The sequence below is a fragment of the Triticum aestivum genome, chromosome 4B (assembly GCF_018294505.1).
Source record: "Triticum aestivum cultivar Chinese Spring chromosome 4B, IWGSC CS RefSeq v2.1, whole genome shotgun sequence".
Taxonomy (NCBI): domain Eukaryota; kingdom Viridiplantae; phylum Streptophyta; class Magnoliopsida; order Poales; family Poaceae; genus Triticum; species Triticum aestivum.
In genome coordinates, this window is record NC_057804.1 from 51273851 (window position 1) to 51287869 (window position 14019).

Consider the following 14019-nt stretch of genomic DNA (forward strand, 5'->3'; position numbering starts at 1 on the left):
CTTGTCCATCACATCATTCTCCTAATGATGTGATCCCGTTATCAATGACATCTAAAATGTCCATGGTCGGGAAACTATAACTATCTATTGATCAACGAGATAGTCAACTAGAGGCTCACTAGGGACATGTTGTGGTCTACATATTCACACATGTATTACGGTTTCCGGTTAATAGAATTATAGCATGAACAACAGACAATTATCATGAACAAAGAAATATAATAATAATCATTTTATTATTGCCTCTAGGGCGTATTTCCAATAATCACCCTGTGTGCATCCATCAACACGCGATCAACACGCGACCGTCGCCGAAACCTCGCTCCGCCATGCCGCCAAGACCCATTGTCGTCCTTGCGGTAAATGCGACACCACTCCTCATCTTGTCCCCTCCAGGTAGCACTTGCTCCACAACAATGCCCCCATGAGAAAGAACAACACCGAAGGCGCCGCCATCGTCCGATCTGAGAGACCCAGATCTAGGGTTTCCTCCGAAACATCCCGAGCATGGTGACGCAACTTGTATCGATGATGCCCTGACAAGAAAATAACGTCACAGACACCGCCGTCGTTCGCCATGACCGAAGTCGGCATGATTTTCACCGGCAGTCACACCACCACGATCTCGCAGTTGTCTGGATCCGCGCGAAGCCTCTCCATGAAGATGTACACCGCAGCCAGAACGCTGGCGGAGAGCCTACACCGACCCCTCCACGCGCCGCCCGCCGGCCAAGGGCCACACGGCGACGGATGGAAAAATTGCTACTATTCTGCGTGCTCAAGGATTGTATACGAGTGTACACCCGGCCGCACGTGATATACTTCAGCATAATCCAACCAAATAATGTCAACTGACCCAGTCGAACTGCCTACAATGGCTCAACTGACACCAAACTACTGAAGCGGTCAAAGAAGAAAACGGCCAACCATCAAGCACAAAGAACTTTGGATCGTACCCTTGCAACCCAACTTTTCAATGGCTGCCTATACGGCCTGAGATTAATCGGCTCAGCTCCCTCCAGAAGAGGTCGGCTCAGCTCCCTCCAGAAGAGGTATTACATGATCATGGGTCTGGTGGTACTCTTTTGGCTCATTGAAAATGTCAGTGTCTCGGGTAAGTAACTTATTCATACTGTTAGGTATTATGGTTTCTTTGCTGGTGGCATTCACTGGAAAAGCTTGCACGAGCAATATCGATCATTAGCAGGCATGAACAAATTCAGAAAGATGCACAGGTAGGTGGAGAGAAGGCAAATTATTCAAGCATGCACGTAGCAAGGCATGTCGCAGCAAACAGGCGGTTGTCCATATGGTCGCGTCAATCGCTACAAAACCACACAAAAGCGATCGAGTCCATGCATAAATGATAGGTAGGTAGGTATAAGTAGTGATGATAAACAAAATAAGCATGCGGCCTCCTTCCAGCTCGCATGCGGCCTCCTTCCAGCTCGCATGCGGCACACAAACGCTAACTTAACTAGCTTCGGTCGTCGGTCCCCAAGTGCTTCAGCATAAGGCACTCAGTCGCCGCCATTGGCGCCGACCAAGGTGACCGGCAAGAGACGAGGCCTGGCCGAGCTAGCCGAACCTGTAGAGCCCGCTGTCGTTGACGAAGTGGCCGTCCATGTAGAAGGCGGCGTTAGGGGGGTGGTACGCGTCCATCATGACGAACTGCATCTCGTCCGACGGCTTCCAGTGGCGCTTCCTCTGGTTGATGAACCAGTTGTTGATCTGCTTCAGGTCCAGGCCCGTCGACTCGGCCAGCGCCACCTTCTGGCTCTCCTGTTGGACAATGCAAATCGTCAAAGTTTATATCGAGAAGAGACGTTCAAGATATGCTCAGCATCAAATACTGCAGGTGTGGGAGTACATAGAGCACTGCTACACACACGATAAATTCATGCACGATCTGCGCACGACAACACATCTACACCCTTGGGTTGCCTCGTTTCGTAAATCTCTGTGGCCCAAATCATGTCGTGTGTGGATCGTGCATGCACGGATCGTGTGCACAGCACTTCCGGAGTACATATGTCTAAAATCGGAAGATTTGTATACCGAGGGATAAGGCCATTTGTAGTGCATCTCCCACCAGCTGAGGAGCTGCTGGCGAGCATCCTTCGGGAGCTTTCCTTTCTTCTTCTTCTTTGACAGCTCTTGCTTGAGGGAGCTCAGGTACCCACTGTACTTCTTCAGGAGATGGTGCTTCAGCTCCTGGTCCACGCCGTGGGCATCAATCTCAGGAAGCTCTGTCTCTCCTCCGCTACCTTCTTGATCTTCCTCAGATGAGCCTTAATTTACAAATATCAAATGAAATTTGTTAGTAAAGTAAGATGCAAGGTATGGACTCACTTTCACATAGCGAGATCAATGTAGGTTCATCACCCACAAAAAAGGGATCAATGTAGGCTGTAGACACATCAAGCTTATATCTTGACAGTATGTAACAAGGGATGAACCAGATTGATAGTTGTGCTTGGTACTAGACAGGAAAATATTAATTAGATCAATAGATAAAAGAAAAAAAACAGTTTCCAACAAAAGGTGAGAAATGTCTTCATGGATTTAGTGAAGCATCAAGTAGCTACCGCACCTGTGAGAAGTGACATAACAGGGAACTTAATCTTACATGAATTCAGTCTTGGGCAATTAGCAAGTTACATATTTATGGTATGCAATCCATTTATTTACTTAACAACTTTATGCTTACTTTGTATGAGATAATCATGTGTTCATAACTCCATATATAAGTTGTTAATATGCTTGTGAATATTCTCTATATGTATAAATTTGTAGCTGCGCCTACGTAAAATAATGTATACCAGTACAAGGTATGGTGTGGATTGATCTCTAAGAATATATGGATTTTCATTTTTAAGAAATGATGGTAAGTCATATAAGTTCAGTAAATAGAGTTGGAAGAGAGAAGCACATATAAAGCTGGTTTGTATATGACACCTTATACATGATTGGGAACCCTACCCTCCTCTCTTAGCCCTACCCTGCAATGGAAACCCTAATGACTGTGTAAGCTGTTTAATGGAAAATATTCAGGTGTGCTTAATGCCCCGTAGGCTTTTCCAAATAAATCTAGTTCCTTTACAAAGCGTTCAAAATGCCATCACAAGGGTTAAGCGGTACAACATATTTTTTTAAGAGAAAGCGGTACAACATTTGGAGCTATGTAGTAAGTAAAGATAAAACGAAACAGAAGAGTGCAAGTCCATTTAACCTTTTTTTTTGTAAAGCTAGTTCATAATAGTTTTTCAAATGTGGATGGAAGGAATACCCTCTTTCCACAAACATTCATAAGAAACCCATGTCCACTGAGAGTTGATACTTCCCGAGTACAGATATTGAACGAACCTTTTACCTTTGACATACTACCTCCGTTTCAAAATAATTTAAGGTTCTGGATTTATCCCAAGTCAAACTTGTTTAGGTTTGACCAAGTCGACAGAAAAATATATTAACATCTAGAACACCAAATTAGTCTCTTGAGATTCTTTGACAAACATTTCCGTACTATGTGTAGACTTAAGACAAACCTAGAACTTCAATTATTTTGGAACAGAGGGAGTATCAAATTATATGGATTGACCAGATGAAAATAATGTCATAAATCTGGCAACAAAAATTATTACATAAACATTACACGTCTCATAATTTTACCACTTTATTAGAAATAAACCATGCTGTTCAATACATGTGCATATGTGAGCACCTTATGATGACGTGGGCAATGTTGTTATTCATATTATTTTTCTTCAAATTTCGGTTATGTTGATGTACGGGATATTACTTGTGCTATAGATAAGCAACTTTTTGCACATGTATGACTTGAGAGGCCCTCAATATCTGATGCATATTGTACCTATAATGGACTGGTTAGGAACTTACTACAAGACTTGGAGAAAGCGCGCCGGTATGCTAAAAAGAAATAGAAGAATAACTACTCTTTGAAAAAAAATGCTAAAATACTCCTGTACAAATAAGATGCGCAGGGAGGTGAAAATCATCGGTATTAGTGCATTTCGGATATTTGCATAAATAAATATTTCTTCTGTCAGTGCATTTCGGAGATTCATTATAAAATATGTCTCTACAAACATGTGCCACTTTCCTGCATAATAAGTTAATAACAATGTTATACAGTAAGAGAGTTCAAGAGGATTGACCACATCTTGTGCCAGAATGTGTTCGCAATGCTTTTGAAAGTAACATATTAGTGTTTGCTGATAATCATTATAACAATAATTAGGATATACTCCCTCCGTTCCTAAATATTTGTCTTTATAAAGATTTCAACAAGTGACTACATACGGAGCAAAATGAGTGAATCTACACTCTAAAATGTGTCTATATACATCCGTATGTGGTAACCATTTGAAATCTCTAGAAAGACAAATATTTAGGAACAGAGGAAGTATGTTTTTTCATAATTACTCAATGGAACAATCTAAGTAGGACCATATATAGGAAAAACGCCCTAAATTAAGCCATGCCACGTCATAAACTTATTATTGCATATAGTATATCCAATAAACTAGCTTTTCAAAAAACAAAAGCTGAAGCAACAGATACCAAAAACCTCACACATGCATTATCAAATAAAATCTGAGGAGTGTCGAGTGTATATAACTAGGCATGCACAGAACCTGGACATGGTATTGTATGCAATGGGAAGGCATGAATGACGCTTATTAGGCTAGAACAGAAGCAAATGATTATGGATTTGCCAGCCACATAACTACTCCCTCCGTCCCAAAATTCTTGTCTTAGAATTGTCTAAATACGGATGTATCAAGTCATGTTTTAGTATTAGATACATCCGTATCTAGACAAATCTAAGACAAGAATTTTGGGACCGAGGGAGTACTTCCAAGGGAAGTTTGGGCTTAAACCTGGGATCAGGTAGAAATCACAAAAACCATTGAGGTGCAAATGATTATCTGAAGGATTTTGTTAACAAGACATGCATGCAAATGAAAGCATGCATCAAATCGTCAAGTCATGCATGTGTGTTTTTCTCCAGTTGCATTGTCTTTTCCGGTGACATTCCAATGCAAACTCAGTCAGCCCTTTACCCTTTTGTTTTCTTTTGGTTGCTTTTTACTACCAGGCAAGTTTTCAGTATCTCTTTTGGCCTTACCTCAAGACAAACGGAAACTCGTGATATCTGTGTCCCCTGCTTTTGCATGGCCTTGAAAGAATGCATGCAACGAAGAATCTTGGGAGGACGGGTGCAACATCAATCAGAAAAGAAGGCCTTGTTGTTTTCTGATGAGCAAAACTCCATATATCTAATTTGTAAATGCAATTTATTAACAGGAGATATGTTGTGGTAATTAGTCTAGCATTTTGCCCCTTAACTTGTGTTGTTAGGAATCTACATTATCCTTCTCTTGTTTTCTCCAAAACAACTTTGCCATTCTCTTGGAAACATTGAAAAGAAAAGAAAGGAGAACACATGTAGACATGTGGAGTACTCCAGTAGTCTAGCAAGAAGTATATAGGACAAAGAACAATTGAAGCTGAGAAGAAATATGAGTTGACGTCTGAAAAATGCAGACGGGTTTGAACTGAACTTGGACTCGCCTCGGAAAGCATCCAATGTCTCTTGACCGCCATTATTCATGAGAGAGAGACCATAGATAAGGCTGTCGCAAAATACAGCAACATGGCAGTATCTAGTCTAGCTACTCCTACACAAGTAGATCGAGCTAGCATGCATATAATATTGCTGCCAAGGAGATCACGCATAAATTGCTGGAGATCTCACATCAAATAATGGCAGCACTTAACTGTTTCTATGGTTCTCGAGGCACCTAGACCAGTGTCTGGCAGTCCATGCCATGCCACTGCAACTGGTCAGAACCCATCAGAGCACACACAAAGAACTAACCCCAGCCACATATGCTATTTACTCATCTGTCTACCTATGCATCTACTAAATTGTGAAACATACCATTTCAATTTTTATTTTTTATTTTTTGCACAGGATTGACCTGAGCTTTGAGGGGGGTTAATTCATGGAAATCTGAAGGCACTACTATTGATCTACAACAACACATCAGATGGCTGCACCGCATGCTCCAATAATGAAGTGATTGTGTGGCATGGTACTAGTACTACTCCAGTACCAGTGCTGCCAACAGACGTTAGTGAAAGCCCTGGGCACTGAACGACTGTGCAGGTGTGTGGGTAGTACCAGTTGCCACTATAGCCTCGTGATAGGTCATTAGAAAGGCCCTGGCATCATCGTGTTCGGCTTGGCACACCCTGTACATTTGCATTTTAAAATAAAATTTAGCAAAGACGAAGAACACACGTCTGACCCTATGATCTATGCATGCATGTACATCTGGAAGACCACACCCCGGAACAAAAAGATTCTAGGACAAGAGGTAGCTGCATGGATTTCTTGAGGGAGGGAGAAAGATGACAAGAATGTTGTTCTGGCTTGCGTGACAGATGGGGGATGAGCTGAGCTGAGCTGAGCGTCTCTCTCTCTACACAGTAACACTCACTACACATGCATGTGTGTACATGTAGTACTTGCTCCACTGACATACGGCAGTGAGACTCCTCGGCCTTGCACTGTTGGGCTGCACAGTGCCACCCCCAAAAACCCTAGAAGAAGAAGGCTGGCTGGGTTTCCTTCCATCAGCATGGGGAAAAGATGGCTGAAGCAAGAGCCCCTCGGAGGCACATGCACATGTTCCTCCCGAAAGGGAATCGTTCTAACGCCACATAAATTCCAAGTACCGAAACACACCACCAACTCATCGATCTGGAGGAGGAAATCAATCAATGGTTTTTTGCGCAGTTAATCTGTCATCAATCATGGAGTACGATGAGAAGGTGTGTGAATGGAAGAAACTGATACGCATGTGTTTGGAGAGGCGAGGACTATTCCTTTCCAGCAGAAGAAAAGATCCATGGATGCCCAGGTTAGAAGAATCTCTCGTACGCATGCTCCTTCAGGAAAAGCCAGCGGCCAAGCCGGGAAAGAATCTTTTCGGGGGGAAACCCTGACGAGGAATGCCGCGACATTAGAACACCAAGAGCACCCTGATGAGGAAAACCCTCTACCCATTCGTGCGCGTTCCGCACATGCAGATGCAGGCACAATCATATATACCAGGATGCACGAGAAAACGATAGTTATTATGGAATTGTTTTTCACGGACCCAGGAAATTTCACATTTAAAAAAATCTGTTAAATCGAAACCAATAAATTATGATGCCCAAGAAGATGAAGAAGAAATCAGAATAGGGAGAAGCAGATGAAGAAATCATGCAGGGATTAATAGCAAGCACCAAGAGGGGGTATGGATGGATGGATTGATTGATTCGTGGTTGCAGGAGCTAGCTAGCGAGCTGTTTTCTTTACCGGAGGAAAGGATATTGCGCAGCGATCTGCCGGAGATGGAGAGGGAGTTGAGTTGCGTCTCCACCCTCCTCAGGAACTCCATGGCCTCCTGCAGCGGCCTCGTCAGCTCCTCCCGGTACTTCACCAGCATCTCATGGTACGCCTCCTGCGCGCGCACCAGAAAAACAAGAACGAACAGGTCACCTCGTGTGAGTACAAGCTACACAACCTAGGAAAAATGTTCCAAGATTGATCGATTGGCTCACCATGAACTGGTCCAGCTCCGGCTCCGTCGCGGTGCCGAGGCTGCCGAGCGCCGTGCGCTGTCGCAGCTCCAGGTCCTGCGCCACCGCCGTCAATCTCGCCAACACCTCCGGCGGCGCCCCCACCTACAACCACCCAGGCTAAGCACAAGTACTTCCCAACAATAAACATGGATGCACTGTAGCTGCTATTAAAAGGCAAGCAAGAAAGCATGCATGCTTCATGTTTGACATGAGATGTAGAAGAGAAACTTCTCGTGCAGGAGCAGAAGCAGATGCAGCACAGCAGGGCTGCTGTTAATGTTACCAGTACTAAGAACCATCACTTGCCTTCTGGCAGTCGAGGTAGGCGGCGAGGAGGGAGGAGTAGTGGGGGTGGGAGATGATCTTGGCCTTGATGGCCTCGACGTCGGCGGCGTAGGACGACGACGACGGCTCCTTGGCCGCCTTGGCGCACGCCTCCAGGAGGCTGCCGTTGGCCAGCTGCAGCACCGGGTTGCTACACCCGCTGCCGCCGCCGTGGCTTCCACTGGGCGGCGCCGTGTTCAGGGAGAGGGGGCTGTGCGCCAGATAGCCGGCGGACTGCTGCTGCTGCTGCTGTTGCTGTGGGGGCGGCGCGATGACGGCGCTGAGCGGCGAAGAGCCCCATGGGAGCTGGCTGTGGTGCTGGCCGTGGGCGGTGGCTCCCAGCCCGAAGTGGTGGCCGATCTCCTCCATGGGCTATCTCTAGTGATGTAGTGGTGCAGCGATCGAGCTCTCCCGGCGACGCTGTCCCCGAGCTAGCTCCTGCGCAAAGGAGACGGATTGAGCTTGAGGTGAAGTTCTTGGGCGGAGAGAAAGAGAAAAAGGGTTTGGGTTTGGGGAAGGAGAAGGGTACCTGCCTGCCTTGCCTTGAGCGGAATAGCCTTTTCTCCTTCTCTCTCTAAGCTATCATTAGAGGGAAGGAGATGGGGAGCGAGAGGAAAAAGCTGGAGGGCAATACTGCAGTACACACCTCGACTTTGGAGAGAGAGACAGTGTAGTGTAGGATGGTGCGCTGTTGTACTGTAATGTATAGTGCTGTGTCTGTGGGGGCTTTCTTTTTCGGGTCAAATCAAAGGGCTTGGAGTGGCTTTGTAGGGAATTTTTGTAGAATCGCCGGTGGAGACGAAGCTGGTTTTGTTTTGTTTTTCCATTTTTCGCCCAAAGGATTTACTCTCGAGCCTTCTTTTGCTTCTAGGATACGAATATCATACGAAGTGAGATGAATGTATCTCAACTTTCATAGGGAAAGATATGTACAATAATTTGAAGCATATGATAATAATTTTTCCATTGAGTCTATCCTAAGAGTCTTTTTCCTTTAAAATGTGAAGAATTGATCTCTATCCTACGTAGAAATAGAAATTTATTCTTAAAAACCAAAGGGCTCCAAACAATTTTTTTAAAATCATATCCTATAGAATTCCTACAAACAAAGGAGGCCTCAGATTGTAGAGCAGGCATTGCTATTGCATTGATGCATTTCAATGACTTGTGTTTCCTCACAGCCCAGCGAGAAAACTAATCGTACTTGAACTCGCTGGCGCATAATAAGAACATCATCAAACTTGAGTAACATTACAATATGATACTTATACATGTGAATACATGACATCTACAATCATATATATGGTCTCGGCTATGATAGAGTGTTATCGTGATGTCGCATCGTTGCATTTCGTACGGCGCTATCGGCTGCCAAAGGAGGGAGATGATCGGCGGGTAATAGGAGAATCCATGTTTTTTTAAGGAAAGCACACACATATTGTATACGTGGGCTGCTTAGATAAAACTCTTTGGTTAAACAGGTAGAGCTAACAACTGCAAGTACTGGGTTCAAGTCCCAGTACCCCATTTTTTACTACTATTTTTGGGCATGTCGCAAAATTTAGTAATATACAAACTTCTTCAAATTTCATTAATATGAAAGCTGGTACAAAATTATTTTTGCAACATTAGAAACTTGATATAAACTGCTATACAAAATTGATCTATTCTACAATAAAAACTTGATACACAATCCTATATACTTAAATAGTTTATCCTTACTATCTTTATTATCTTAACATGCACACCTGCCACATCATCAAATGGCCACCATAACATGCATGCTTTTATTTACATTATTAGTTTATCATCACTACTTCTATTTATTTTAACATGCACACATGCCACCTCATCAAAGGTCCACTTAATATGCATGTGATTTTTTCATTGTATGATGCTACTCACATTCAATAAACATTTTTCAGCTATATAATAATCATATACAATATATAATATGTATTTTTAGTTTGTGTTCATATATTATTTATCCAATGTTTACCGGAGGAACAAGCGTCGCAGCAGGAGCAACAACAACGCCGAGGACGGCAATGTCAATGCTGGTTTCGAAAACCAAGGTTAAGGCCATAGAAACAAGAGGAAGCCCTTCCAGGGGTGTAGAGGTGATAAGTCTTAGTTGAATAAAATCTTGGACCAGCCCTGCGCCATCGATGGTAACCAGGAAAAGTTAGTGACCCACAACAACTGAACTGTTGCGTCATCGAGCAAGTTGGGAAGATCATAGCTGAAAATCATGCCGGAATCCAACGTCATAACGATAAAAATGGATATGGGCAACTGCCCGGGCCGAGCAACGCCAGCCAAAATAGTTCCCTCCTGAGGTGAAGCACGTGAACATGATTTACGCCACTCATGTCACCAAGAAGGAGAGGAAGCGTGTCCTCCGCGAGGTATATGTCATGAAACCCATGATGGACTGCAAGTGCACGTGGTTTAGTTGTAGTCTAAGTAAGAGTATGGATGCCACAAGGAGCATAAGAATTGGGTTTTGTCTGTTGTAGTGACTTATGGAATTGTGCCGGCAAGTAATTGTAGACTCAAAGCAAAGTGAGGGCGGAAATAAATATTCGTTTTGAGTGAACTGCGAAGTAAAGTAAATAACATAAAAAGAAATAAATCAGAGCAGCGAGAATAGTGACACGTGAACTGGCAGAGAAGTAAGGCATTCTCAAGGAATCTGGAATTACCATTGGTATGTTTCTATCACGATCCATGCTATGGTATAGCACTATCATGATAAGCCACTCTTGACGTTTATGTTGTACAGAATACGTTCTATTCTAGGTAGACTTCATACCATGCATGCCACTACTGTAGTTCCCCCCTACAGGTTATCACTTCAGTGATTAAGGGTTTCCCCGTGGAGATGGCTTCTATAAGGATTCTTCATTATTCCCCTACCAATTGCAAAGACTATGAGTGAGGGCTTTTACTGTAACTTTGAATTACCTCCACTTCCTAACCTTTACAACGACAATAATTCCTTTCCTGGCCTTATAGCGAAAATGTTGATTGGGGCACCTTCACCATGTTAACAAAGATTATTAAACTAAGCATTCAACAGAGGATCATGTCCTTATTAACATTTCATCACCTATACATACCAAAGTTCATCGATATCCCCGAGAAATAGGGCTTCTACTCCTACATAAGGACGGAAAACATCACACGAATTGCAGTGGTAAACATGGATGGATCAAAAAAGTAGTACACATAGCAATCCACAAGGTTTGGTAATACAACGAGATGTATGTTGATGATGATGAAGATGGTTGATGGAGGGTGATGATGTTGGCATTCCCTTGGACGTGGTAGTGAAGATGACAATATCCTCCTTGCCAATTCCCCCTCCACATGCCTTCGAGAGGCTAGGGTTCTACATTATGGACGAGTATCTGGTGTCTCTGTCCATTTGATCTCTGATATGATCTCATAGGGCGAAAGAAGTCCACCTGGGGGAGGCGGTGGTGCCTGGTACGATCGTTGGTACGAGCGCCCTCTCTCATACCAGAGGCCATCTTGAGATCTGGAGCCTTAGTTGAAAGAACATGCGGTGCCCCCATGTTTGGTTTTGGTAATTGATGACAATCTCTATGGACTAATTGTTTCCTTGAGTTATATTTGAAGGATTTGACCATAGGCTTTTCTTGAAGACCATGTGTTGGTTTCAAGGAGTTTATGAGATGGCCAAAGTGCTTTTCAAGGAATTATACAAAGATTTTTCATGTGAGAGTTGAGCTTATTGCAAGCATGTCTTGAAGAAAAAGATTATGTGAACATTAATGTTTACCTTCAAGGCATTATCCTAATTAAGAGAGTTGGAAATATTCAAGGTTGATCAAGACTAAGTACAGAGAGTGATTCAAGTTGATCAACACACAAAGCGCACAAGTTGTACCGAGAGGGATCAAGTGATCCCATGGTATGGTAAGCATTGTCCATTACGCTTTGCCTACTAACCCATGGTCGACGTGTGAGTTCTATGTGGGGTTAGGTATGTTTCCATGGGTTTGCATCAAGAGGAAGATATCATACAACCCATGGAGGATGACATCAAGTGGAGATCGCCATCAAGATTGCGGTGTGCAAGTTCAAGTGGAGCATCACGAAGAGATCATCCTTGAAGCTTGCCTTCCATTCTGGTGACAATGGATTTGTGAAGATGCACCGAAGAGTAGCTCACCCATAGTGGAGTATGGGGGAGCAATCTACTAGTCTTCGTCGAGCCAATGGAATCAACAAAGGTGGTCCAACTTGAGGGAGTCAAGATCGTCATCATCTAGCTCAAGTGGACTATGTGAAAGGCAAAGGTTTATCCTTGATAGGTTTTCTATTTTATCGGTCTCATGGTCTTATTTGGGAGACCAGATTATATAACCGACAGTCGTACTATCAAGGGGGGCTCTTGAGTGAGTAGCTTGATCGTATCGTTCGGTGAGAGCTCAAACCATCGCATTATTGACATCATCATCTTTCTTGGTTCTTGCTTGGCTTTTCATTTTGTGAGTTTAGGAGCTTTTGGTCTTCTTTGTGACAAGCTCTAGTTCATTGAGAACCCATTTCATATGCACCTTCTTTTGCATTTTTGGTGTTAGAGTTTTTACCGGTCTTATTTAAGAAAGAGTTCTCACCATTTTATTTTTAGTATTTTATCTATTGCTATTTCTTGATATCTCTATCAAGATCATGTTAGCCCTTGTCTTTAGCTTTCCAACAAACTTTATTTTGTTGAATTCGGAGATCGTACGCAAAAGTTATGGCAGTTTCATTCGCAGGTCAATTTTTAAGTGGTAGTAACGTTTATAAGCGGTAGTACTGCTCGGTAGTACCGCTTATAAGAGGTAGTGCCGCTCTAGGCAGTGGTAGTACCTCTTATAAGCTATAATACAGCTCTAGGCAGCGATATTACCGCTTGTGCATGACCTGTGCACATAACGGTTGGATTTGGGGAGGCCTATTTATGGGGGCCTTCTTCCCCAATGGTCTCTATCCTTTAAGCTCGTGTTCTTCCCCCCATTATTGACCTTATTCGAGCTTCCTATCTCTCAATCCCTCCATGGATTCTTGCTAGTTTGGTGGTCCCCATACCCATAAACAAATACTCATATACATAATATGACACCCTATAATCAACACACATACATGGTGTTGTCCTTGTCCTGCTAATGCCTATCTAGGTCGTATTGATTTCTAGGTCATGGTGGCAGCTGAGGTGAGGATGTGAGACAACTTTAAGGTTTTTTCCAGAGCTTTTTTTTTGCAAGTTTGTTTGTGAATATTTTAAGGTTAACCGCAGTGTCACGGTTACTAACCGGGTCGCCGATGGGTATTGGGTCTAGGGAATAGGATATCGTACCCATCCCCGTTGTACCCTATGGGGAATAAATTAGTTTGGTAATTATCCCCATGGGGATGTTTTTCGCCCATCCCCACGGGTTTGGTGGGTATGGGGCCCGTTGCCATCCCTAGTTCTCCGCGGTGATACGTGGAAGTTACAAGTTGAGAAGCTTATTACTCTTGGGTGCTTGGTACCCTTGAGCTAGTTCGTCTTGGGTGCTAGGGCGCCCTAGACAGTTGGTGGTGCTTTAGAGCTCAATCATTATGGTGTAAATCTCCGGGAAAGCACTGGGCTCTCCAATTAGGTTGTGGAGATTGCCCCGAGCAATTTGACGGGTACCGGTGACCACCCCCAAGGGTTGCCAAAGTGTACGGGTTCGATGACCGCCCCCAAGGGTTGCCAAAGTGTACGGGTTTGGTGACCACCCTCAAGGGTCCCTTAGTGGAATCACGTCATCTTGCATTGTGCGAGGGCGTGAGGATATTACGGTGGCCCTAGTGGCTTCTTGGGGAGCATTGTGCCTCCACATCGCTCGAAACGGAGATTAGCATCCGTAAGGGTGTGAACTTCGGGATACATCATCGTCTCCGCGTGCCTAGGTTATCTCTTACGCGAGCCCTTTACAGATGCACTTTACTTTGTGATGGACACTGTGTTTCATGTTATATATCTTGCTA

General features: G+C 43.8%; 1 protein-coding gene across 2 annotated transcripts; it reads right to left on the reverse strand.

Annotated features, from left to right (window-relative positions):
- Positions 1–1240: 1240 nt before the first annotated feature.
- Positions 1241–8672, reverse strand: LOC123090945 (homeobox protein KNOX3). Of its 2 annotated transcripts, none has more exons than XM_044512311.1 (6): positions 8516–8672; positions 7969–8424; positions 7642–7764; positions 7397–7541; positions 2059–2291; positions 1241–1782 (listed from the first exon to the last, which is right to left on the reverse strand). In XM_044512311.1, the coding sequence occupies exons 2-6, from the start codon at positions 8353–8355 to the stop codon at positions 1579–1581; spliced, it is 1092 nt and encodes a 363-aa protein (XP_044368246.1). In that variant the 5' UTR covers positions 8356–8424; positions 8516–8672; the 3' UTR covers positions 1241–1578. The 2 variants fall into 2 exon arrangements, with proteins under 2 accessions (XP_044368246.1, XP_044368247.1); XM_044512312.1 differs by having other exon boundaries at positions 8520–8663.
- Positions 8673–14019: the final 5347 nt, after the last annotated feature.